Below are 27,732 nucleotides of genomic sequence, written 5' to 3' on the forward strand. Positions count from 1 at the left end.
TTTTATATGCTTACACTCATATGTCTTAACTTCTCATTTTTCATCCGTTTTTGTCGAATTATTCAGATACTTGTAAAATTCAAATGTTCTGTTCCACAGGCTAAACATCTATTAACTTCCCTCATCCTATCACATCACAAAAAAAAAGAAGAAATAATCAGAATCAAGTTATCTTAAAAAGGGAAATCGAAATAATCTGCAAACTGCATCCCTTAAAATGTGCTCCATCTTGAATTTCATCATACTATAAACTCACATTCACTGTACGCTGTGAGAGCTCATTTCTGAAACAATATAATGAAAGAAAAGATTTCCCTTCAAACTACCATTATCATAAGTTTGGTTAAATCACTTGACTAAACATTCCAAAGAGTTTGTTAAATATATTACAGAAATCTACATCATTCACGTTGACTTCATATAGTACAGACAAAGACCGCAAAGACCTGCACAGGACTCGAATCAAGTCGGGTAACTAGGATGAAAAGACCAATAAAAACCCAAGAATTCAATGATAACAAGAGCAATAATATGATTATACAATATGTGGAAGACTTTTAATGATTGTTCCAGTATCCCTCAACTAAAACAATGCCAGCAGCACATGCCAACACGATTCTGTTTTTTTTTTTTTTTTTTTAAGAGATAGATTAAAAAGGATAGATAGATAGATAGACAATAGATAGAAAGGGTATAGTTACTGAGAAGAAGAGAGTGAGAGAGAAGAGACAAGAAATAAGGAAATGGAAGAAAGATCTCTCAATTTGTGTGGCTCCATAATTGGTGAAAGTGCTGTTAATGACAAATCAAATCTAAGAGAAGAAAAACAGACATAGAGAAGTAATTAGGACCTTTGATTCTAGACAGCTCCTACTTTGCAGTGACAAAAAAAGAGAAATACCCGTGTCTCGCTGGTGTCCACATTAGCATCAATAGATGTTGGTGACTGATATGGCTTGGCTAAGCATGTGCATTTTGAAACATAGAAGGCAAACGTTTGGCCGTAATTGCTCACTGAATCAGGCTGTTACTACCAACTTCTCTCCTTTTGCTTCCAATGAATGGACACTCATTAGACACTGTTACTCCTTTTTTTTGTTCTGCCAAGTGATCAAAACCAAACATGTTCACGCACACCGCTGATTCTTTCCGTACCATATAGAAAAAAATGAAGGAAAAAAAAAAATCCAACCAAATATGGCATGCCAACGCACTCCAAATAACGGGCAGCATATATCTAAGTTCAGTACATGACATGGTTTTGTTTTTTGTTTTTTGAAACAGACTCTCTCAGTAAGTCTGTATGAGTTTGAATAAGGCATGATTTGTTGACTCTTCCCACTAATTATCTACGTCTCGACACGACAACCACGGCTACGCCTCCACAGCAAGCTCCCACGCTTTCCCTCTACACCGGGTCTGAGGAGGTCTGCTGATCATCGCTGCTTGTATCCACCACACGTCCTCTTGCGTAATGTAGCGCACGATGGGGGAATTCCCCCGACACTTTCCTCTTTCTTTTTTTTTTGCCCCGACCTTTGACCACTCTCACAGACGACGTCACGAAAGTGAAAGTCCCCATTTTCACACACAGTGATGAATACTGAGTTTATTCACAGCTTGTCACAAAATCACTAGAATTGCACATCAATTCTTTAGACACGACTTCTTTAACAGAGCAAACTCTCCTACAACAAAGTGCCCTCGAAGTTCTCACACATTGAGTTGTACTTTATATGCTGGTGACATTCTCATTACCTCAAAAGCAAAGGTGCTCTAGTCGTCATACATTTCAGTTTCATATCTCCATCTTCTAAACTAAGGATCAGGCTTGATCAAAGACCAGTACATTGGGCCTGGATCAGGCAACCTGGAGCACAAAATAGATAAAAATACTGCCTACAAAGCATGACTCGGGTCACACAAACTCTCACTGATACCTTCAACTCCATTCTGCACACATGGGACTAAGAGGAGGCAGTAACTGGAGTACACATGGATTAAGAGCATATCATTATAGTAAAAACACAGCTACTTCATTGCAATCTACCTATTTGACAATTGACAAAGCATGTGGCAGAGGTTGTGAACTTTGGACAAACACAGAGAGAAGACAGAGAAAGAGTAATATACTGACATCATCATATTACTACGAGGCACACACTCACACACATACACACGTACACATGCAGGAGTTGCATTTGAACATTCGCCAAGCCAACTGAACAGGAATGTCACGCGCGAATCGCACTGTGAGTGAGGACATGTGATGGATACTGGAGAAGGTCGCGGACGCCAGCTTGGTGACGATAACGGTGACGACGATGAAGACCGCTAGACGAGATGGACGATGACGAAGTGACGGAGAGGGACTGGGTGTAGAGGCGTGGCTGATGGTTATCCCGTTACTAGTTGGAGGCCTCATTTGGATAACTTGCTGATAACCCGGACTAAAGCACCATTTTCGTCTTTCAGTCGCTGATTGTCAGATCTCAGTTGTTCCATGGCCTTTGGGGAATTGCAAAAAAAAACGATCATCAAAGGTTTTATCCCTCTGAACTGAAGTACTATCAAAGGATAATTCTTCAACCCCATCTAACACTCATCATTAGAATTCTCCCTTTCACATGCATCTGTAAAAACTAAAACAGCGAGGGCGGTATCTATCTATCTATCTATCTTACAGTTACTCCGTAACAATGTGCTGACAACGTGCTGACAATGCTCTACCAATGCACGGTGTGAGATCTATTGATCATACACACACAAAAAAAAACCATGGGGAACTATCTCTATCTCCAAGCTACCATAGTTTTGTAGATTTTCCCAGCAACTGTTACATGTTCGAAAAAAAAAAAAAATCATGCTCTAAACTCTGAAAATGCATTTCTATTGTGAAGTGACAATGTTCTAGTCATGATTAAAAAAAAAAGAAATTAGAAGCAATAACTACACATACGCTATGCCCATGCCTGTTGCACAGTAACTCTGCATTATCAGAAGTGCACAGGTCAACACCGAAAGTGTGACCCTGCTTGACCTTTGCAAGTCGGGCATGGGTGCATATGATTGCTACATTTAATTGCATGGAGCATACGGCCAGTGTACAGACCAAACTGCTGGCGAACAAATGTTTACATTTATATGCGATAGGGAGAATTGTGTCATAATACTATGACTGATCATAAATTCTTCTAACTAATCATAAACAGAATCATAATATTCAAGCACTGCTGTCAGGATAATAAAAAAAAGTCTGATTATACACAATTATAGATAAGTCTGTTTACAGGTTCACTGTAAGCATACCATAGTCTTCTGTAGACAACATATCCTAATGTTTTATCTTTAAACAAAATAAACAAACCCAACAACAGTAAGTGTACCTATTTAGTGTTCATATCACTTTTCCTAGTGTCCTTCTTTTTCTTCTCATCTCTCTCTTCACTCACTGTTATTACATAGTGGTATTTGCTTGACCTTTACTTTTCTCAGAAGTTGTTGACATGCAGGCTACACAGGTGTTAATGGATTGCTCAACACGTATTTCCTTTGTAAAGTTTCCTGTATCACATGCACTGCATGAACGGTCTATGTCCTGCTTTAAGACTGCATATAATCTTTCTAAGAGAGGTGTTGATATTCTTGGCACATTTTACCGAAATGAAATGGCTACAAACACACATCATCTCACCTTCACTTCTTCTTCTAGTTCTGAAATTCTTCGTTCTAATCCTCTCCTCTCCTGCAAAACAAACATACAAGAAAATTATGAAGGATACAGCACTCATTACAACACCTAAGTACAAATGGCATATGAAAACAAGAATCTTTCTTATGACTCTTCAAAATAAAATATAACTTGTTGTCACAACTTCAATTAGTCCACCATATTTTGATGAATTGACCTGTTAATTAATTGTCAATACACTTCAGTTAGGACACTGATGGCCAACCTCCAGTAACCAAAACATCCCTCGAGACAAAGAGTTTTGATAACAACCTGCTAAGCCATGATAACAACGTTACTACAAGATCGACGCCTGCTCCTTCTGAATTGGTTGCTGCAAAAAATGTTACTAGATAGAGTGCACATCACTAGTACTCGGTATCAGTTTATCAACCATTCAAAGCCTAATCAATAGAAACCACAGTTTTTGATTTATAATTTGAATTTTAGGTACTTTAGTTGAACTGTTGTTGACAATATTAAAGACAAAATACATAAGCTCATGTCAAACATATTCGGAAAGATAAATTAGTATGACAGATGGAAACGTAATTTAATGCTAATGAGAGTACAGCCAGGATAGCTTTAACCTTGTGTACAGTCTCCACAATATACAAATTAACAACATGGGTCTCAGAATCTTTGCAACCTGATCGGCTGATTGTTATGTGAGAGTTTTAGACTATCTAGGAAAGTGTCCACACTCATTTTATCATTGAACCATGCCATAGTAAATCTGATGATGAAAGTTGTGCATGGACATTACATTTTATGTATGTAAACATCTTCTGCTAACTATTTTGTGCTGGATGCCCAACTCAATGACACTCAAAGTCTGATGCACAGATGTATTTCATGAACTAGTGGGATTGTATGCACTTCATTGACTTTGGAAGCAGTCTAAGACCCACTTGGCTTAGCTGTGCCTCATGGGTTAAAAACAGTCCAAGGTTAACTTGTGCACGCAATTCCCACTGATCAAATCTAACCTGTGCATCACACATATTGTGCAGAATGGCTTGTCCCCCCATACTTGGTCCACACTTGGAACCAGACTTACTCGTCTGTCGGAGTCGCCCGCTCGAGAGTCTGACCGTCGGTCTGACTGGGACCTAAGTTCTGCTATCTCCTGGTCCTTCTGTTGTACTTGATTTTGGAGCTTGGATATGAGTGTCTCCTTCTCCTCAAACAACTGCAAATGAAGTGTAAAGAACAGCAGTTAAGGAGAGAATGAACATGGTAATCCATGGGGGGGGGGGGGGGGGGGTTGTGTGCGTGTTTTTGTTTTTGTTTTGTTTTTTGCACAATGCCAGCAACAAGCTGTGGTATCCAGAATACTGTAATGCCAGGAATTTTCGCACGCAAAAAATTTACACAAATTTTGTAAGGAGTAACGACTCCCATGAGTAAAATGCACACAAAAGTTTATTGTGTGCACAATCTAGTGCATGTAGAATACTCGTAATTTTCTCATGGTCATCAGTTCGCAAAAGTTTCATACTGCAAAAAAGGCCACTGGCCACAACTGTTTCTGGTTTTACAATATGTAGTACATTCAAATTCATGAAATTCATCCGTCGAGATGTTTTCATTGCAACTGATTGACAAATTGCCCTACATCGACATGTAGCAGTACCCGCTACATGCTATAAGGATTAGAACCAACACTTGCTGTCGGGCGAAAGCTCGGTGGTCTAGTGGAGATGATGCCTGTCCGGTGATCAGGAGGTCGTAGGTTTGAATCCTGCTCGAGTATGTACGCCCATGATTTTTATCATGGCTACTACTAAAACACTGGTCAATTCAGTGCTTATTTACGTCAATGTAGGGCAATCTGTCAATCAGTTGCAATGCAGTACATTATTGGAAAGAAGTAAACTACACAAGCATTGGTGTTTGACAAAAACATGCATCACCTAGTTCTGAGTCACAGGAAATATGTGACTATGCACTTTGCGACCTTTGACAAAGTTTCCATGCTTAAACTGTGTTCATTCAATCAGCTGACGAAATGTTTTATGCCAAAGAACAAAGCATGTAAACATATACAGCAAGGTGAGACTACAGAGTTATTGTGAATGTAGCTACAAAGTAGTTTGTACATCACTCCTTGCCCGTACAGCAAGAATTTCTATTTTATTTAATCCAAAAGTACTTTCTTGTACACTGACAACTATGAAAGCTAAATTTCAATAATCCTGTGTCACCAAAAGAAACAGCAAAACAGTACAATGATGAACAAAGTGAAAAATCACTTACTGTAAATAGGAGCAACCCTCCCCCTTTCTGCTAAATCAACAAAATATATATATCATACATCAAGTATCAAGGAGCATGTCCTGCATGCTACATAAAACTTTGCAGCAATTATGCAGTGAAAAAGAACACTTACTCCATTTAGTTTCACTTCCCTTGTTTGAACCAGTTTGTGTAACTTCAAACATGGATTGAATTGCTGAGAATTTACTCTCAAATAAGGGGTCCTTAATGTACAAGAGGCCCCCCCCCCCCAAAAAAAAAAAAAAAAAAAGGGGGAAAGAATATGGAGAGAAGCAATGACTGGCTTGTAAGTTTGCATGAAGTATAAAAAAAACTCTGATAAAATAGAATTGCACACGATAAGACTCACCTTCTTGCAAGAGGGACAAGGTTGGGCAGAGCTAGCTCTCGATGAGACTTGGTTTCGTTCCGAGCCTCCCCGAGACCTGTCCAGCACCGAAGAAGAGGAATCACCATACCTGGGCGACAAGGGAGAGGGAAAGGCTCCATTCATGACTGACTTGTTTGTACGGCGAAATCCACATGCGCAAGAGCACATTGGACAACATTACGTACATTCTCCTATGACTGGGCATGATTTGCCCCAATGAGAGCTTTGCCGGGAACGAAAGTGGAGAAACATTGACCTTTTCAAATGCTATCTAGTTAATTTAATTTGGCATTAAAATGGGAATCTCAAAATAGCAAACTTGGCCCAGTGGAAGAGACATCCACTTGTGGGGATCAGCTTTAATTACGGGGCAAGAATTATCACTTATCTCACACAAGACTTTTCACTCATCCTCCCGTACAGTCCTTCAATACACAACAAATCAACCTCACTTCGGGAATGTTACATGAGTAGACAGAGGAACCAAAACACTCTATATATGAAAGCATATAACTGCCAGCAAAACTCTCTTGTTAAGGAGTTTGACCTGAGAAGTATCATAAAGAAGGTTACAAACTGGAAACAATCCCATAATTCCAAGGTGTTTTATTCTATTATTTTTTACATGACCATATCTGGACAGTTCCTGCTCTCTTAAAAATGAAAATAAGATAAAAATATATTGGTATTAAACTCATATTTTGGTGTTATACCTTTTTTTTTTCATTTTACAGACTAAATATATTCTCTTCCCTTTTCATGCAAGATGTCTAGCTTTTGATCAATCTAGGTCAGTTCTTTTGATCAGTTCATCTGGGTGTCTTTTAATGACAATTCACATTATCCTTGATTATCAGTGAATACCAAATCAAATCAGTAAGATAAAAACATGCGTTAATCCTTTTGATAAATACCTGCTTCCTACTGAAGAAGTTGATGATGGTCTGGTGGAGCGGTCGCTTGTCTGAGGGGAACAAAAATGACAGAGGAAAAAAGTTAATCACAAATATGAGATACCTTTCACTTCTGATCTTGCAACTCATCTACAAACACAGTACAGTCATCACTGGATTTAAAATGCCATATTTTGTCAGTCGACAGTGGTGGACATCCATTATGAGCTGTCGCTCTTGATATTGGTCAAGACTATTACATAACCCATCTTCCAGGATTTATGGATAGCTATAAAAATGTCCCCTCAAATCTACTTGACTGCCTGAGGCATCTTGCAGTCAATTTGGAATAAGAGGGGTACTTCCATTTTGAGAGGTTATTATTAACCCGTTGAGGACGGACTGATTTTGCTACAACACAGATTTCCCATAGACACCTGCCCGAGTATACTCGGGACTCGTCCTCAACGGGTTAAGAGGCAGAATCCAGGGCCCTATTTCATAAAAAGTTGCTATGATAGCAAATCTTGCTGGAATGACAAGTGTGACGGTAACAACAGAAATCCAGCTTCCTGATTGGCTGTTGCTATGAGAAGTTGCTATTCTGGAGAGTTGCCATCCTAACGTCTTTTATGAAGTGGGGCCAAGGACTCTCTATTTAAGCAATGCCTTCCTGTCTTCATGCTTCTTATTTACACATCTGACTGAAGATGAATTATTTCAGCTCATGTTACCTGTGCCATTGCTTCATAATGCAGGACTGTACGAAATAATTTAGTTCTCATTGTTGGTGTGTACGTACCGTGTCATTTTTCTTTCATTTGTGAGTCATCATTGGCATACATGTCTAGATTTGCAATTTATGGAAGTCAATGGCATTTTCAAAATGAATCAAATGTCTTGCATGCACAATGACTTAGCTATCTTACTTGGGGGTGAGGTGGGGGGGGGGTATTACATTTTTTGTCTTAAATCTAAAAGTTTACACAGTGCTTCACAGGTGTACCTTTCTTTTCTGATTGGGAGCTGCTCAGAATCACAGACATTCACAAACATAATGATACACACAAGCAACCAACAAGGAATTGGATGTGGCTATACAGAGTTACAGACAAAGAACTCGGATGCAGGATTAGAGAAGTGAGAAGTGGCAGTAATTGTCGGGGTGTGGAAGAGTTGCATCATCTTTCACAGACTGTTCACAGCTCTCCACAAGTCTAGGGTTAGTTTTGTTGATTTTTTGAAGGTATTCCTTGCAATAGATATGCCCATGTCATCAAATCTTGGGCCATGGGCAACAAAAGTCAGACTCTTTAAATGTGTGAATGCAGCCATATCACTAACCCTAATTTTGAATTCTTGAGGCTTACCCATGCATACCTGCAACCTTACTACATAGTGTATTCAGTACCAATGGGCAAACTACCATCTCTGTTCAACCAACGGCAGAGATGCTGGCTATACCAATTACACACTTTGATCAACCACATTGAAGCCTTGTAATTATGTCTTGGGAAATTCGGTCAACAAAATCTTCCAGGAGAAATGTTAGATGACTCTCAGTGGGTAATAGGAAAATATACATATATGTGTATTTTTACAATACTGCAGAGATTTAAGGTGATTAAGTTTGATTAGCCCTAATTCAAAAATTAAACATAATTAAGACTTCAAACTTTCAGGATATGTAGCCCACATATATGAGAGACAGTGGAGATAAAATCATATGAAACCTTACATTTTTCATGTATATTTTAAACAATATGCCTTAAAAATTGGCCATTTTAGGACACCAAATTTGTGACATGATTAGTACCCCTGAGATCAAATGCATCATACTCAACTAAATTATATATTTCTATAAGTGTTTTTGACTGATCTTATTCCAGAACATGCCTATTTGGAATGACATGTAAAGAAAATCCTGTTAATAAACCTTTTTCATTCCTAAAATGCCATTATAAACAGTGCGTAACGCGTGTTACGCTTGGTGTCCACGCGACAACCGTTACACAGAGATCCTAGAAAAGGTTGATCGGAATTCTGAAAATCAATGCATTTTTGCTGTTTTAATGAGCTCAATGGGGGATGAAAAATATGTGACTTTTGTTCCAAAATATTTACATCTTTATGTCAAAATTAACAATGGTAAATCAGCAATTTTTTGGTGTCCAATGTAACCACCGTTACACAAGAAGATTTGATCTTTTATTTTGTACATTTCCAATACTATTTACTGGCCTTTCTGATTTTTCTGAGTTCCTTTCCAGGATAGGTATCCAAAAGAAAAGAATATAAATTATATAAAATATTTGGGAAGAAACTATTTGCCTCTTTCTCTTTAGTGTCCAATCGCGACGCGCGTTGCGACACGCGTTATGCATATTTGGAAAATGCCTAAATAAGTACAAACACTAAAATTCTGCACTGTTATCACAATACATTAGTTACATTATTAACAAATCAAGTTTATAAATATTTTGTGATCAACAATATATGTGTTTAAAATTATTTTCAATATTCTGTGCACGGATGTTACATAGGACACCAAGCATTTTCAATGGATTTCCCTATAGGAATGTACACAAAATAACATTTTTCTGATTTAATTTTTTACAGAGCTTTTTTGTGCACTATCTCTCTGTACAACCCTGAATATCAAGAAGTCACTATTCATTAAAATGAAGCTTATTTTGAGGTCATTCTAGTGGAATTTAATTTGTAGTACAATGTCACACTTTTGGTTGCAGTATTGTAAAAATACACATATATACAAATGACAATGCGATATTATTTCCTCTCAAAGATATCTCCTCTCTTTCCATGTTCATCTAGTATAGTTCTCGTCATCTTGCCAACAGGACATAATTTGAATGCAGATTATATAGAAACTGTGCTTATTTCAAGGATGCATTTTTTTTCTCACATCTGAGGAGCATCTTTACAATGAATATTGTGTGCATAATGAGAATGTACACATGTGTGTATTTGCTGTGCACTAGCGAAACTTATTCATGAATTCACAGTCAACACAATAACAGCACCCAAACCCCAAACACCAAGACCTTATATAAAACCTCTAGCTAGATCCATATACCTGTAATAAGGATAAAATCTCAGCAACATCAATGAGAAAGATTCAGCTAACTGTGTCTGGGTAGAAGGGACAATAGACTGAATGGTTGCACAATGACACATGAAAAACCCCACACAGACTGATGACGCATTTGAGTAATTCATCTGGGGGAAACACCTGGGTAGACTGGAAACATTCTAAGAAATGCTATTTCACCTGTACTGAAGAAAATGATCAACACTGAAATGGTTCTGATGAAAACATTTCACTATTTTGCTTTGCATGATCTTCACATGCTTCGCATTTGTTTTTGTTCAAGAAAATGTATTTCACAGACAAGGATTACTTTTACAAAGATCAGCACATTTTTTTTTTTTTTTTAAGAACAGAACACATAATTATAGCTAAATGGATGTTGTATATTAAAACACAATTAGACAAAAATACAAGAAAGTAAAAATAACAAAGATCCCTCTCTCTGTATTTCCCAAGTAGGAAGCAACAGTCTGGACCAGTGCATGTAAAACAGACTCCCTCAAGAAAAATGAGCACTGCCATAAAAACAACAACAAAATCAGCATATGCAGTCTTGAAATGATTCTAACTTGACACACTGCATAACCCAGAAGTATCATGTATAAAACTGGTGACAACCTTCTCTTGTTGTAACCTTCATAGCAAATGTCTCATTTTGTACCAAGACTCCCTGCGCAGTAAACAACATTTAGGAAATTGGCAATAACCATTACTTTCCCATATATGTGAGACAATTTTTTTTTACATTGAAGGTGATTTTGATCAGTGACTTTGCATGCATTTTCAGAGGTCAAGTCTGCAATTCCCATAAACGTTATTATGACCCATCATTTGTGAATATTTCAAGGAGGTACAAAAACAGTCCACTCCTCCCAAATGCCTTTTGACTGAAGCACCAAAGTATCCAAATCCCATTTAATGTAATCATGACACATAATTTGTTAATCTGTTAAGGAAGTGTAAAACAATCTACTCCTCTGCAATGCCTTTTAACATGAAGCACCAGTCTGCACTTGAAGAGCAATACAAGTTTACACCAGACTAAAAACTCTGGAGCAGATATCCCTCTAATACAGTGAATGACAAGTAACTGATATGAGCTGAACAATGCATAATGGGCATCATGATGTGAGAGTTGTGTCAACACATACAGGATGAGAAAGTGCTTTTGGTATTAAAAAATATAAACCCCCACTTCAAAAGACAGGAAATAAAGATGCCTGTAGAGTGTAAGGTCTCACAAAAGACCATGTAACTGATCTAAACTATGTTGTCACAACCAACTGACAGCTTGTCAATGGTGAGAGTTCAGGTAAACCTCCGGAGAAAATCAACTGTGTCTTGACATAATTTTTACTTAGTAGTCTACTGAATCTACAATGTATGTTTCCTTAACGAAATTTCATCTGACCCAGACAGATTAAATGTGCAACATTTTTAACCTGATGCATCAACAAAACGTGACACTGTACTTGACCATCTGCTGATCATACTGCTTTAAAGGGTGTGTACAGTTCTGGTCGAGGTGAGGATTTAGCTTTTAACGTTGTGTGAGATATTCATAAACCACTCTATGAAATGTCAAAGAGCATGCAGTTCTAAGGGGTATCAAAAGTTTATTCGATGAAAATCAGTTTTGAAATGGCTGAGATATCCAAAAACAAGGTGAAACAAAGAGATCCTAATAAAGTTGTCGCATGTCGCCTTTTATTATTAGCACTTTTTTGGATATCTCAGCCATTTGAAAACCAATTTTCATCAAATAAACGTTGAATCCTTCGTTAAATTACATGCTCTTTCATATTTCATAAGAGGCTTCTCATTATCTAACTTATGAATGTTCAAAACATGAATCCCCACCTCAACCAGTCTGTACAGTCCCTTTAACTGATTCTAAAGATAATAAAAAAAAAAACAAAATTAGCAAAGCTACTTGATGCCACAAGAGCTGTAGTGAGATAGTCTCAACAGCAATACAACGAGGAAACACAATTTGTTTACTAATAGACTTTAGAGTTTGCCCATCAAATGGACTGCATTCCATTCTCGGCTAAATGAGCATTTAGTACCATGCCACTGACTACATTCTGTAAAGAGCAATTATCAGACACATACATCCATATTTATGTTGTCTATGACACTTTGTGTTGAAAGCATGTGCCCAACTGTAGATAGGCATGCAAATGCAAGTGTGTATGAATGCATAAATGTTGCTCCTGCATGGCTACATGATTTCAGATAGTGAAGAAAACTGTCTTGAGAAGACACTCCTATCTGTGTATGAGGGCAAGATGATTTCAAATTGACAAATTAACTGTCTCAAGAGGGAAGAGTGTCTGTGTGTTCATGTCTATTGTTATCTATATCAATGATAAGAATTCACATACTTCCAGGTAATAACTATTCAATTTATTGGTTCAGCAGCTAGATCATAGTCCACTACAGGAGCAAAGGCCACATTGGGCCAGAAGGGTTAATATCGCTGGTATGCTAACAGCTATGGGACAAGTCTTGTACTTCCTTTGCCATGTCCACTGCTCGCAACAATTGCATGTCCCCTTTAATGCGAGAATGCCCACCAGCAGAGACTGTGCGTCACATCTTGAGTGCAACAGGGTATTCCGCATACCACAAATGCCCGACAGATAACTGATCACCAGTCTGTGACTGCCAGTGCTCCCTGTCTGAAAAGGTTCATCCTAGTCTGATTTTCTGATCATTTCACTCAGTCATATTGATGCAGTATTTTTTTCCACTACCTTTAAAGTTTAAACTCACAGCATACGTTACCATAGCAACAGCCAGGATGGCATTAGTCATTGACATCATGTAGATATGTGAAAATGTACTTTCCTATCTAACAATTTTGTATTTGCACATACTGCGAGTCTTGTACTTTAAGTTCCTGAGACAAATAAAATGGCAAAAACTTAATTTATAATCCCACTGCATGATAAATCACAACAGAAAATCTGATGGAAAGGTATTTCACCATAACATACATCAAATACGAGTCATTTGCATTCCTTTTTAAAGAAGGAATTAACAAAAATAGCAACTTATTCCTTACGTCAATCGCTGTAATTGCTGGAAGATTGAGTGAGCTCTAAGTAGGCAGCTTAGGTCAGAAAATCCTCATTATACCCTATTATATCTCATTTGGCCTTGCGGCATAGCTAGTCTCAGTAGCTGGGAGAGAGGGTGTTAGCTAGAGGGATTAGCCGTCCCTGCGATGTGGCACCTGTGGGGAACGTGCCGACGCGCCAAATAGCTCACCCCTCCAATCAAAAGCTACCGGCCTTCCAGGGCTATTTAACCCCCTATACGCCCTACTTTATAATGCTCACTACCTGCCTGTCACGTTTAGACTGTAGACATGCCTGCTTGGAAAGCATGTGTCTCGAGTAGCTGGTTTAAGTGTTGTCTTGCTACCACTAGGTTAATATAAAACAAAAAACGACGACGACAAAAACAGCCCCAAAACAAACTGAAACAGAAGAACAGACAAACCAAAACATAGATATCAAGCCCTTGAAAACACTCTTCTGTCAAGCAGTTATGAAATATTTGCAAGAAAAGGCTTGTTTACTGAAGTCGAATGTATAATTACAAGGCACCAATAAGAAAGTAGAATTGAATGTCTGCTTCAGGCTGCTGGTTGATAAAGCACTCGAAATAAACTGCACTCAACAGAACACTGGTAAGGCCAATTTTCAAGACTAATAGCTGATAAAATCATCTAAGCAACTGGCTGTCATGAATTCAATCAGAGTTGGAAGTTTCTTGAGGCATCATTTTTATTTTCTTATTTCACAACCAAAAGAAAATAAATTACATCTTTAGAGACTTCAGTCATAAATATTTGTGTTCATTCAGTACTTTATGAAATACACTGCAATAAAGTCATAACAATTGAATTTCAGCTATTGATGGATTGGCTTTACATCCACGACAAGCAAGTTTTCCTTTTCAGACAAAATTTTGCGTAATTATATCATTACTCATATCTGTCATCAACAACAAAATAAATGTCAATGTGTAAAATCCTGTTCCCCTCTGTGACTTTACTTTGACAGCAACATTGCCAGTCAGGCTTAATCTCTAGTCTAAGCCTTCTCAGGCTTCTAATTACACAAATATAAAGTTTTCTTTGAGAAAGGGGGAGGGGTATCATACACCACTTTCAAGACTAAAAGTTTGAAATCGTTAATCATGAAATAGACTTAGATGATTTAAGCAAACATTAATAATAATCTAGTTTACAGAGCTCTTTTCTTTGTTACAAAAAATGTGCAAACATTTGTTTGTTTATTTTGGGGGAGGGAGGAAGAAGTGAAAAGGGAAGACAGTCAATATAATAATTATTTCATTTACGAGTGCTAAGCATTGTTACTGATAATGAAAAAGTTGTTCTGCACTCATAGAAGTAAACATCCTCTTCAGGAATTTAAAAACCAGATCCAGGGAGTATAACAATGACTCTTAAAACTGTCTTTTCCCACATCTTGACAGCATCTTCAGCCAAATCCACATGCCCCTACAGATGCTGTCATGCACAGGAGTGCACTAGGGACCAATTTATTGATGGTTCAAAGGTCTGCGGGCGAGACTAGAAGACCTGTCCAGGTACTGAGTGGGAAGGGGGCCCCCTGGCACTCTATATAAGGCAATGAAGCAATGCCACCACTGACAGTAGCCTACAACTACAGCTGATGCGCTGTGCACCGGTTCTATGCTGTATCAAATTTGTATCCTTGGTAATGTTCTCTGGTGATACGCAAAGCTAACACACAGTCTGGTAGCTATCTGTAGCAATATTTGCATTTAAAACATTCCACAGCTAGAAGATGAATATCTAGTTTTGTATAAAAGGCCTTGAACAAATTTGAGGACCCTACTGAATCAACTGTGCTTTCCATGTAGAATAAAAAGGAAAAGCACACACAAATTTGAAGTTTGCCTAATTTTTTACATAAAACTGAATGCCATCTTTGCTGCTCTATAGAAACGTCTCAAAATTAAGAGCATGACTTGGATTAAATTTGGGAAAGCATGTGGTCTCCTTGACCCATTGCATGTAAAAACAAATGATTAAAATCCTACTTATGAATGACTACACCATATCAAGGTGGTATCAAAATGACGAGCGTCGAAACCTGTGCACATGGTTTTAGCTGAATGGTGCCAAAGTCATTATTATCACTGCCGTTTTCACGATCACCCATTTTAACGAGCAATTGTGGTGAAGAGCCCTGTTGTGTGTACATGGGTGGCAACAGCAGGATATAATGGACACCACGGCAATTCCGTTCTTTTCATGGTCGCAAAATTTGCAGAGCACGAATTAATGGCATACTCTTACTTTAAAGGGACTATACAGTTCTGGTCGAGGTGAGGATTTAGCTCTTAACGTTTTGCGAGATATTCAGAAACCAGTCTATAAGATGTCAAAGAGCATGCAATTCTAAGGGGTATCAAAAGTTTATTTGATGAAAATCGGTTTTGATATGCCCGAGATAGGCAAAAACAAGGTGAAACAAAGAGATCCTAATAAAAGGCGTGGCCTGTCGCCTTTTATTATTATCACTTTTTTGGATATCTCAGCCATTTGAAAACCAATTTTCATCAAATAAACGTTGAGTCCTTCTTAAAATTACATGCTTTTGCATAAGAGGTTTCTCATTATCTCACTTAGGAATGTTATAAACCTGAATCCCCACCTCAACCAGTACTGTACAGTCCCTTTAAGGGCATGCATTTGTGATGTTGACTTCCTCAAAAGAATACAAATTCCTTCTTCCAAACCCTTACCCCCCCCCCAACACACACACACACAAACACACAGAAACAAACACACACACGCATACACACACACAATGTCTAGAGATAGTGGTGCAAGTGGGCTGTTGAGCAACAGCAACCCAAATGGTATCATTTTATTACAAGATATTCCTTTTCCTCAAAAAAAATACGCAAACAATGGCAAACAAATACCCCCCCCCCCCCCCCCCCCCCGGCCCTTCTCTGACTGACAACTAATTCAACAGCACCACCAACAGAGACTATGTGCAGAAGTCTTCACAGGGTGCAAATATTTGGTTATTGCATGGTCAGTGTTTGATTAATTTGTAGAATGAACAAGGGATGCGTGTGTTCGCCACAATGGGAGGACAAATTTGACTGAAAGAAGGGGCATTGAGTATTTCATGGGACACACATACACACACAATCAAGGAAGGCTCCAGTCACGACATCCAACTGAATAATTAGAAATGATCGCTTTCTTCAGTTTATAAATCATTGGTGGTGGGAATCATTTGATTGGAAGATGAATAAAAGCAGTTCAGATGATCCAGTATGGGAACTGATTTTGCAATGACACAATGTCATGAGAATATCAATGATACAAAGAAGGCATCCCTTTCCCCCTTCTCCCCCCCCCCCCCATCCCCCATAATGGTTCAGCTGTGCTCTCATGATGTTAGTTCTGGCACAGACATAGTTCAAAATAAATCTAAACTGTACCTGAAGAACACTTGATTGCTTCTACCAAAATAGTTTATTTCATTTCCAACTCACAGATAACGAAAGTTTCATGGCATATAGCTGACTCAAAATCAGGATTAGTGCCAAATATAATCTGAAAACATTTATTTTGGACCAGCCCTTTGAAGAGCTTATGCATCACTCTTCAACTACAAATCACAAATGGGAACAGAGATTATGTATCAAAACAATCTAATGTGCTATCCTGAAATTACACTCCTCTTGATATACTGAAGTGTGCAAGTTTCCATTTGAGTGAAATGGCACATAAATATCTGTAGCTGTAGAAGCATAACATTATTGTTGGAGTATTGCAGAGCAAATGAGCTCTTGAAGATTACTGAAAGTTAAGTTTTCCACTGGGGAACTAAATAAAATAAAATCTGTTGAAAACCATGAGGGGTGATGGAACCCTAAAAGGGAACACTACCAAGGGACTCCATGCAAAAAACAAAACAAAACAAAACAAAACAAAAAACACAAACAAAAACAAAAACAGATTTTCTGCCTGAAAACTGTGGAGCTGATAATTTTAGATTCAACTTAACGAACGGAGCTGAAGAAAAGAAGTATCTAGAACTAATCTTCATACTGCACAATACGTGAATAAACTGAATGGCTCATTCATTTGCCCCCTATGATATCTCATGAGACTCCAATAATTGTGAGCATCACATCTGGGATAAACCTCTCATAATCTAATCTCATCTAATCTTCTTCTAAAAGGTTTCCACATACCTTGGCATGTATTGAGAAAGATGACTATGTGTGTTTATTGCCTGTTATCCCAGAAAACCCACACTGCACACTATCTGCACAAGCAACATTAGATGTGATATGATTCACATTCTGTTACCAGTATCCGGTAAGTAATTCAATTGATGGAGATGCTGCTTATAGGCCCTGATCAATGATACTTACGATTAAGAAGAGTCTTCCTAAATTGTTGGCCATAGTTGCTTTGAAACCATGATTCTCTGAAATCCCAGACTTTTGCTACGGTCCGACCACGTGTTGCCGGTCTTTCTATCTCTCGCCCCCAACTCAATTGTGATCTGGGGATCAACTTCCCTTTTATATCGGTCTCAACAGTCTGAAGAACAGGAAACTCTTTTTACATTAAAAAAAAAACATATATTTTACAGGGAAAATGAGGCCTGAACAAGACCCCAAGGACAAGGCAAGAGCTAACAATGGCCACATTCCTACCCAAGCTCTCTCCATACAGCTATCATAATAATGACTCCCAATCTACAAACACTTGAACAAATGCATAACCTTCAAACTAGTGTATTGCAAGTTACACCAGCACCTGGAGAGCAACACAGGGTACACTCCGGCATACCTGTCACCCCGCGACAAGTGTATGTGTGTGCCACATGCTCATCATTGTACTGGCCTACTTCGTGCCGCCACCATTCAAGGGTACACCATGTCGCACCATGCACGTCCTTTGACAGGAAAGAATAGTGACTCCTACTTGAGAGGGGTAATTGTGATGATTTTCACATGTTTCTCTGACTTCTGACTCAAATGAAAATGTCGCTCCCATGCACAGACAGCCCCTATCCTCCCCTACTGCTAGTCTCTTGATGTATACTGCAATATATTGCAAGATATATAGTAGTACACCTGACAAAGCCCATAGATAGATACAACAAGCATCTTGTTACCTGTTACATCATGATATCACAATTCCACATGAACAGAGGTATATCCTCATTTTAGATTTCACCATGATTTATGTATCATGATTCATGTATTACAGCGAGGTGCATTTGTTACGGGGCAGCAACTCAAAGTGTATGCATAAAAAATCATTATGTAACTTCTAACATGTTTTATTAAAAAAAAAAAAAAGCCCTGTTATCTCTTATATAACTACAAGAATTGTTCTTTTATAAGGACTTCAAACATATCTAAACCTATAGATGTATCTATCTGCAGGTTATATGTCATTAATGAATCTATCTGCTATCAATTATTTTATCTATTCATATCTCTCTGCATATGCGGTACATGCTGCTCCGACCTACTATTGCTTCATTTCGTCATTCACTGATCCATTCATTACCTCCGCCAAGGGAGGAGGTTATGTTTTCGTTACCGTTGGTTTGTTCATTCGTTCGTTTGTTTGTTCGTCCGTGTGCAAAATAACTCAAGAAACTCAAAAACGGATTTGGATGAAACTTGCAGAAAAGGTTGAGAATGACACAAGTAACAAACGATTAACTTTTGGTAGTGATCCAAGAAGTTTTGGGGAATTTATGAAGGATTTGCGATATTTTGCCAAGTAGGGTCAATGAACTTGGGAGTTCAAGCTGCGCATTCTTGAAGTTTTCATGCACGCACTAAAGTGCGTGCTCTAGTTTCTGCTGGGGCGAGGCGCACCGCGCATCTGAGGGTTTATGACGTAACAAAGGCTTCTATACTGGGAAATCGGGCAATTTTTCAGTGGGTGGAAATCACTGATCTCTATGGAAGAGCAAGATCCGGTGGAATGTGACTGCTTGGCGGAGGTCTGCGCTCTCGGAGTGCTTTTCTAGCTTATCTCATGAATCCATTCATTTACCTCCCATTCACTTATAAATGCTACATCTTGTCGGAGCAGTAAATCTATTCACTTATCTCATGAATTCACATATTTACCTTCCATTCTCTACGAAAGTACACCTAGTTTGGATCTGTGGATCCATTCATTTATCTCATGAATCCACAGACCTGGCCTACATTTACTAAAATGACAAATTTTGTTTGGATGAGATCTGTAAATCTATTTACTTATCTCATGAATCCACATATCTAGCCCACATTCACTTAAATGACACATCTTGTTTGGATCTGTTGATCCATTTTATTCATCTCTCAAATCCTACGATCCGCCTCTATAATGACACATATTGTTCGGATGTCTGTAAATCCATTTACTTATCTCATGAATCCATGTATTTAGCCCCATTCACTTAAATGAAACATCTCGTCTGAATCTGTGGATCAAATCTCATGAATCCACATATCTAGCCCCCCTTCACTTAAATGACACATCGCGTATGGATCTGTGGATCCATTCATTTATCGCTTGAATCCTATGATCGGCCTCCATTTACTTAAATGACACATCTAATTTGGATCTGTGAATCCATTCATTCATCTAAAGAATAATCAGATCGAGCTTCCATTTTACTTATTAAAATGACACGTCTCATTTCGATCTGTGGATCCATTCATTTAATCCCATGAATCCAGTCCATCCAATCGTAGACTGACTGGTAGAGGAGGAAGTGCACTGATACCCAATGCTGGAATGCCAGACAAGGGGTCATCTGATCCCAATCTGACCTTGAACCAGGGATGCCTGTCCTCTCATGTACCAACTCCGGATGAAGCTGGCAACGTTTCTCATATTCGTTTCGGTATGACAGATGTCTCTACCACGGATGGATGGGGTAACTGAATACAGAAAGGTATACCTTCGCTACCGTGACGCTCGCCACAAGAGGGTACATGAAACGCATCCTGCTCTCTAACTTAACATTTGACCTGCGCTTTGTATTGTGCAGAGTTGGAATATGCTCCTAAAATTTGTTTATAAGTCTTTCTCAGACTTTCGATAGGCAATGCGGTTTAATGGTCTGATATCAATCTTACATTTCTAGATCACTTCATTCAAGAGTGGGAATATGCCCATATAATTTGTTTAGAAATCTTGTTCAGACATAACAATGAGGTATAATGGTTTGATATCAGTCTTATATTTCTAGAGCATATCTTCGTTCAGGAGTTGGGATATGCTCCTATAATTTGTTTAGAAATCCTGTTTATAGTTGGCAATGAGGCATAATGGTTTGATATCAATCTTACATTTCTAGAGCATACCTTCATAATATACAATTCTGATACTCACTGCTGATAACTATTAGTCTGGGGTCCTTCAAAAATTTTAAACTGCTGCCTTTCTGAATTGAGTGTGAGTGTGTATTATTACAACCCAGACACCGTTGAAAAACTGACAGATATGCTAGACAGACAAAACTTAGCAATCAATCAGAATCAGTCCTTTTGACACTTGCATACATGAATATTTTTCCAATCATAATCAACCTATGCTTGTCACAGTAATAATGCATGCCACCTCCATATCAATTATCATAATGGGATACCTACTGTACTTACCTGACCCATACACAATCGCTCAAGATAAATGTATACAGTATACACACAGTTAGAGTAAAAAATGTGATCATGCTCAATTTAGGGTTTATATCGACTAACCATTGATTGGTACAATGACAAGCTAAGTACGTTTATGCTACTGAATAGTGACTGTTGAGAACATAAGAAATGTAGATGCTATTACAAGACATGATTTGTATGCAACATTCAGACATAGTGAAGAGAAAGAGACAATCTTGGCTGAATACTTCACTTTAACTCATACATGAACCACAGCCAAAATACACATAATTTTACATGATGGCTTTCTCTTCATGTGTATTCTGTGTACTGTATACGCCATATATTTTGTGGGGGGGGGGGGGGGTATTTTCACAAATTTTGCAAGTCGGTTGCTATTTGCACATTTACCTAGCCAAGAAATGAACTCTGATCCTGACATGGAGGCGATGTATGTGCATCCATTTATTACCGTACTCTATGATCGCAAATTTAGCCACTCGTTAAATTGTCGGTAGGTTCTGATTTGCGAAAAATCAGACTTGCTAAATATATGACGTATACAGTACTGTGTCTACTGAGTAATATATTGAAGATATGAAGCAATGCATCTATGATGTGGTAAAACAGAGATCTGGAGATGGCTACATCATGGATGCTTGAAATGTGTATTGTAAATCTATTGGCTTGTGGAATATGCTGAACCAAGGTGAAACTCCTATCTCTGTGTGATGGTGGAAGAATATCAATGAAAGACATGATCACATTATCATATAGACTAAAGTAAATGAGTCTAAATGTATCCTGAAACATCAAATACTGTAAAAGTGGAAATTTTCGCGGTGTTGAAATTTTCGCGCATTTCGCGCAACCAGAAACTAGCGCGAAAATAAAAACACGCGAATATTTTTGCTTGCCATACGTTCCTGTGCGTGATGTCTTGATTCCGCGGAATTAAAAACACGCGAAACTCTTCTGACCCGGCCTAGCGCGAAAAATTAGTCGCGCGAAAATATCCACTTTTACAGTAAGCACAGAATATAGCTCAGTGGTGTGGTATAGAGTCAATCGGAGGTCCAAATATAAATGTGGCTAAACAGTACAAAGGGGTGAGTTTCAGCACTAACAATGTGTGGAGTGAACACTGAGTGTGGGACAGATAAACAAGGACACCTCTATGAATGAATAAATACAACAAGGAGAAAACTAGCTGGAAATTGCTAGCATCATACACAATCCATCTGGCATTAATCACTTGAACACAATATTTATCATCTTTATTTTTTTTTTCCATGAATCAGTGTACTTGCTAATTGTTAAGGGTCTTTATTTTTTTTGTTTTGGTTTTTGCTCTTTTTTTTTTTTGCTTTTTCTTCATAACTAAGTTGTGCGTTCTGAGAGATACAAAAACATGCAAAATAATCATTCAAAACAAAAACTGAGTTTAAATGGCGGCGGATTTTTGTTCCAAAAGTATTGGCTAATGAATATGACTACAAGGGTTCAGTACAGGACTGGTTAGTGTTACAATTCAATGTCTATATGTGATTAACATTGCAGAGGATAATGTTATGAGAGATATTCACCGGATACACAAACGATGGTGGCAACTGGAAAAAGGGATGGGTGATACAAACAAAAAATAACATGGGATGGGTGCTAAACATGGAATATACAATGTCATTGCTTGGTAACCATGGAAATAGAAATATTTGGTAAGGAAATGTGTTTTCCCCCAAGGAATGCTTACATAAGAGGAATACAGGGGTGATGGTCGACGGCCCTGAGGGGAGAAAAGGTGAGAGTTGTGACCAAAAAGAGGTCCCAGGTCAGTTGTTTATGAAGAGGAAATTGTGAGGACATGGTATTCCAGCCATGGAAATATCACATGGAGACCATGTCAAGCTAGCAAGATACTCAAAACGTTAACTTGCCAGGCATGTGTTCCTGCCAAAGAACCGATACAATCATTAAAGCACACAGAAAGAACTGGGTAAATGTAAACTAACATGACGTTGTTATCATCTTTACAGATTAAGAAAAAAACCCAACTCTTTGGGGGAAATATCGATCAACTGTGAGAAGTAAATGCATTCCTTTTGTGATTGCTCTATAAAACATATGACACATAATCACTGCCACCATCACATCATTGTGAAACATATCACTCATACATGTAGATGCATACTCCTTCTCTGTCACAATCCATATGGTGAACATGGGTTACCCAACCTTCCCCCCCCCCTCATTAATTCACACACACACACAAAAACACACACACACACAGGCGCAATGGGAACGCGTCACACAGTTGGCTAGCATACAGACAAGCTTTTTATGTCAATGATTGGGTTTTAAATTCTATGAAAAGAAGAGCAAGAAGTGTTTTTTTTTTTACTAAAAACTTGTTTGCATATTGATTTCATCGTTTCTTCCCCTAAAAATCAGCTTGGATATCAGATATGGTGTGCTGTATCAAAAACATGAGTGAAATCCCAGAACAAATGTAAACAACCCCAGTAATAAATTACAAATACAGGCAAAAAAAAAAAAAAAAATTAGAGAAGAAGAGATACAATGTATTCTAAGATACAAAATATAACATATTTGCTATACGGCCTTAACACATCAGCATGCTTACAGATGATGATGATGGTGTGTAAGATCCAGTGGAACCCAAACGACTCCCTGCACCGGACCCATATCTGGATCCACTCCCAGGTGTGTAGGAAGAACTACCTCCAGATCCATAGCGATTATATGATCCGTACGACATGGCGGCAATCAAAGTTTGTGCAGTGACCCGGAGCAAAGCTCAGCCGTGAAAATGTAGCGGCCGTATGTTATCACGTATGTCCTGCAGAAGTCTGTGATATCTTCTCCACAATACGCATATATATCCTTTGTATTCTCAGTGATTGCAGATGAATATCGTCAGCAGTAAATGATATTTTCTCACTCCAGTAATGACCTGACGAAACACAGACTGCCACACACTGGGGGCTTTTTCCTCCAGCTTCTCTTGAAAGGTAATATTGTGTCTGCCTGTCAATTAAAGCTTTGAGTCTCAAGCTGTGACTGACAGCTAGGCTTCAGTGCAAGTCACATGTGGGGCAATTATTGGCAGGTTCCTGGGCACCAACTTCCACGCAGATTGGAAGGAAACTGGAGGTTTACGGTTGCGAAGACACCTATTTCCTGTGCACGTGCGTCAAGTTCAGATCGCGGAACAACAACCTGGTGTTTGTGTGTGTGAGTGTGGGGGGGGGGGGGAGGGAGCTAAAGGTAAACTTCAGGAGAGACTGACTGGCAGCAACAATCTTGGGCTCTGACAGATGCAGATGTTTCAGGTGCAACAATGTGGCGGACAAATTGCAGCATAAGAGCAACACAGCTTGAGGCCCTTGTATCTTTACTTTGTCAGTACACCTGATGAACCGTGTGCATTGCACAGTACGGAAGCACTGATAAATCACACACTGCTAGGTATACTTCTCACATTGGACAAACCAACAGTGCATCTCTAATGTGTGACAAAGAAAAGACAAAAAATTGCACATAAAAATCAAGAGGTGGACATGAGATCCAGTCAGGGTTTAATCCAATATCCGTCACCAAGGCGACAGTGGAAAAGCTTCTTAAAGGAGATGCCCTAATTGATGAAAGCCACTAATGAAGGAAGTATGACTCGTGAGCGCAGTTTCACAACCCAGTCGTAACTGAGGGCAATTCCTGATGCACGGTACTGTCTCGCCACTCATGAGAATGACGCACACATGGCAGGGTATTTGCCCAAATCAATACAATCAATAAACCCACACCACGCAGAAACACAGCACATCTGAGTCCCTGAAGCAGAGATTGGAAAAAAAAAATGCACATATGATGTAGTCCAGCTTGAAATCTCAGAGCCTCCTCTGGTCCTTGAAAGATGGGATGGATCATCAATCAAAACATACTATCCATTCAACAAATGTATGGACAATCTACAGAGAGGAATATAATGTCAAGATCACTTCCAACACACGAGAGGTTGTAATAATCATGCGAGAGCAAATCTCCCCCACTGAAATGTATCTCATGGGAGGGGTCAAATGAAGATGCACTTGGGGATGGTAGCTTCCTCCTAATGTGTCAGCTGAATTCAATCTGACAGCCAGATGGATTACTTAATCCAAAGATCACATGAGGGGCTAATCCACATATGAAGATATGGCATACACGCACTAACAACAAGGCTGGATCCCTGTGTATCAGAAATGGTGCCGGCTGTATTTTGAGCTCACACACTCATACACACATACACCTAATGCAGCGGGGATGCTCCCTGCACTCGGATGCGAGGGGATGGGTTGCCGTGGCGGCAGCATGTATGATGCAGGGAGGATGAGGCCAATGATGATGGGAGGCAGATGGCAATGGAATCTCAATCATCCTCGCTGGAAGAACAAGTCCACATTCCATACCCCCTGAAGGAGGATTAAAGGACACAGGTCACACATGGGGCTACCATAGTTTCCTCCACACAGGGCTGTATGCACACACCACGTCTGTCTGCCGTTCCTTTGCTTGGCATAGACATGTATAGTCTCATCTCATTATGAAGTCTCCTATCATCGCACTGAAATCATTGTGTCTCCTGTTCACCTATCACTTCCATATATTCTATTTCTATCACAATGATCTCTATGTCTTCTCCATTCGGCACGTCATTGATATCAGGCTGGTCTGGGCATTTCCCAATCTCGGTGGCTCTGAGTGCGGTCTCAAGTGGCTTGAGGTTCCTTGTTACATTTTCATCCCAAATCAAAGCTAAAACTCACACACACGGTATACATACCAACAGGATAGGTTATCAGTACTCTGTTTTATGACATCCCCAGGATTTTCCACAAACAATTCTGAATCACTGGTGCTGGAAATGAATATCTCACATTACAAGTTGACACCCTTAAAAACTTCTTAATAATGGAGCACATCGAAGAACTTCCTTGTATAAGTGCAGTTCATTCAGTTATCAATTCTTTGGTACTCCTCTATCTTAGATTGACAGTTTTCCAATGAGTGATCATTACTCCCGCAGGACACAGAACTCCAGATAAAAATGTGTTACTCATTTGCAAGGAATCCAAACTGGTACAGGAGGCAGTGCAGTGAATATTTTTTTTTTGCCTATCATGAGACCACTTGAGGAAATATTTGTTCAGTTCATCTGGCTGTGTTCAGGACAAATAATCACTTCAAACAAGGGCGCATGCAAAGACAAGTCTCTGTCGACTCTTTTCAGAGCCTCATCAAATCCAGGCTCCCCAGCTGACATCACGGATGCTTCACGAAACACTCCGATTCCCCTCAAATAGATATCGGCGACTGTTTAAAAATAAATTTGCGCCACTTGTCAACATCGATTGTCCTGCCTGGCACTATGACCCGACATCGCAGGTGACAAGCTCCTGTCAGCGATCCATGGCCGACGAACAATTCCCTTACAACTTGCAAGCCCGGTTCTCACAGCTGTGATAATACAGCAGCATGGTGAGGCATGCGAATGGAAAGCGAGGGGGAGAATCGCCCACAATTATGCTGCAAAATTTCATACTTCGCTCTGCACACATACACAGCCTAATCCCCTAAGGCAAGAATGTGCACACAATGGTGTGAAAAAAGGGGATCTAGAAGGGGGGGGGGGGGTTGGGGTCAAGTGGGGAAAAAAATAGACTTAAGTCTGTTTGTGTTGTCTGCTTCTCTATCTCTGTAACTCTCCAGTCTCTTCATGCAAAGGCCTGGATTGAAAGGCAGTGATTGGTATGGAGAGCTAGTACACATATCACAATGGAGCACCAGGATATTATGATTCAACAAATCACTTTATAAAGTATTGTGCTAAACCAGACAGAAAATATACTGGAAGCAGCCAAGCATAGCAACTCCAGGTACTATCCCATCCCAATTTTGCCCTCCTCCCACCCAATCCCCTTATCGTGTAAAGCAGCTACATGATTTCCACTGAGGGTATGTCTAGCCTTCTTGTTATGTTTGCATTATTCGTCTATTCTTTTCTTTACACTGGCTATTGTGTCACTTCGGAGACAAACAAGCAGGACACTCCCCTGCCTGGTTCTTTATTATCATGCTCTTCACGCAGTGCTATGAGGACACTGCAATGAACCATTTCTTTAGCACATCTCAATGGCTTATCAATTCTCAGAGAACTTCACATGGATTGAGCAGGGTGGCTCTGCCACCTTGATTTTTTTCTTTTCTTTTCTACTGAACACCATAACGGAAGGATGGCTGGTTCATATTCTGGCTGTGAAGAGCGAGAGGAAATGGAACATCGTTGACAATGGTACTCAAGGTGGCAATGTCAATGATCCCAATTTAGCATAAGAACATGCACAGTAACATCTTGGAGCCTAGTTCGCAGAACATTATGGGGGCGGGAGTGGGTGGGCGAGGATTTCTTGTACGGCTACCTCATATTAAAAATTCAATGTCATGTCATAGAGATGACAGAACTGTTCAAGAATCAAGGATATGCATGGCTAAACAAGACATGTAAGTGATTTTTAAAACAATGAAATGATATGTATAACACCCAAAACGGGGACAGAAAAATACCTGAGCA

At 39.1% G+C, this 27,732-nt stretch overlaps 1 protein-coding gene across 4 annotated transcripts in view; it reads right to left on the reverse strand.

Annotated features, from left to right (window-relative positions):
* Positions 1 to 771: 771 nt before the first annotated feature.
* LOC140228705 (protein phosphatase 1 regulatory subunit 12A-like) overlaps positions 772 to 27,732 on the reverse strand; it is a 122,401-nt gene continuing 95,440 nt past the window's right edge. For 3 of the 4 annotated variants that reach the window (XM_072308978.1, XM_072308980.1, XM_072308977.1), the window contains 6 exons: positions 22,855 to 22,887; positions 7,295 to 7,344; positions 6,360 to 6,468; positions 4,791 to 4,922; positions 3,695 to 3,745; positions 772 to 2,508 (listed from right to left, as the gene is read on the reverse strand). In XM_072308978.1, the coding sequence (XP_072165079.1) occupies positions 2,422 to 2,508; positions 3,695 to 3,745; positions 4,791 to 4,922; positions 6,360 to 6,468; positions 7,295 to 7,344; positions 22,855 to 22,887 (462 nt within the window). In that variant the 3' untranslated portion in view covers positions 772 to 2,421. The remainder of the gene's footprint in view (positions 2,509 to 3,694; positions 3,746 to 4,790; positions 4,923 to 6,359; positions 6,469 to 7,294; positions 7,345 to 22,854; positions 22,888 to 27,732) is intronic. The other variant, XM_072308979.1, reaches the window with a different exon arrangement.

This window comes from Diadema setosum, chromosome 5, assembly GCF_964275005.1.
Source record: "Diadema setosum chromosome 5, eeDiaSeto1, whole genome shotgun sequence".
NCBI lineage: Eukaryota > Metazoa > Echinodermata > Echinoidea > Diadematoida > Diadematidae > Diadema > Diadema setosum.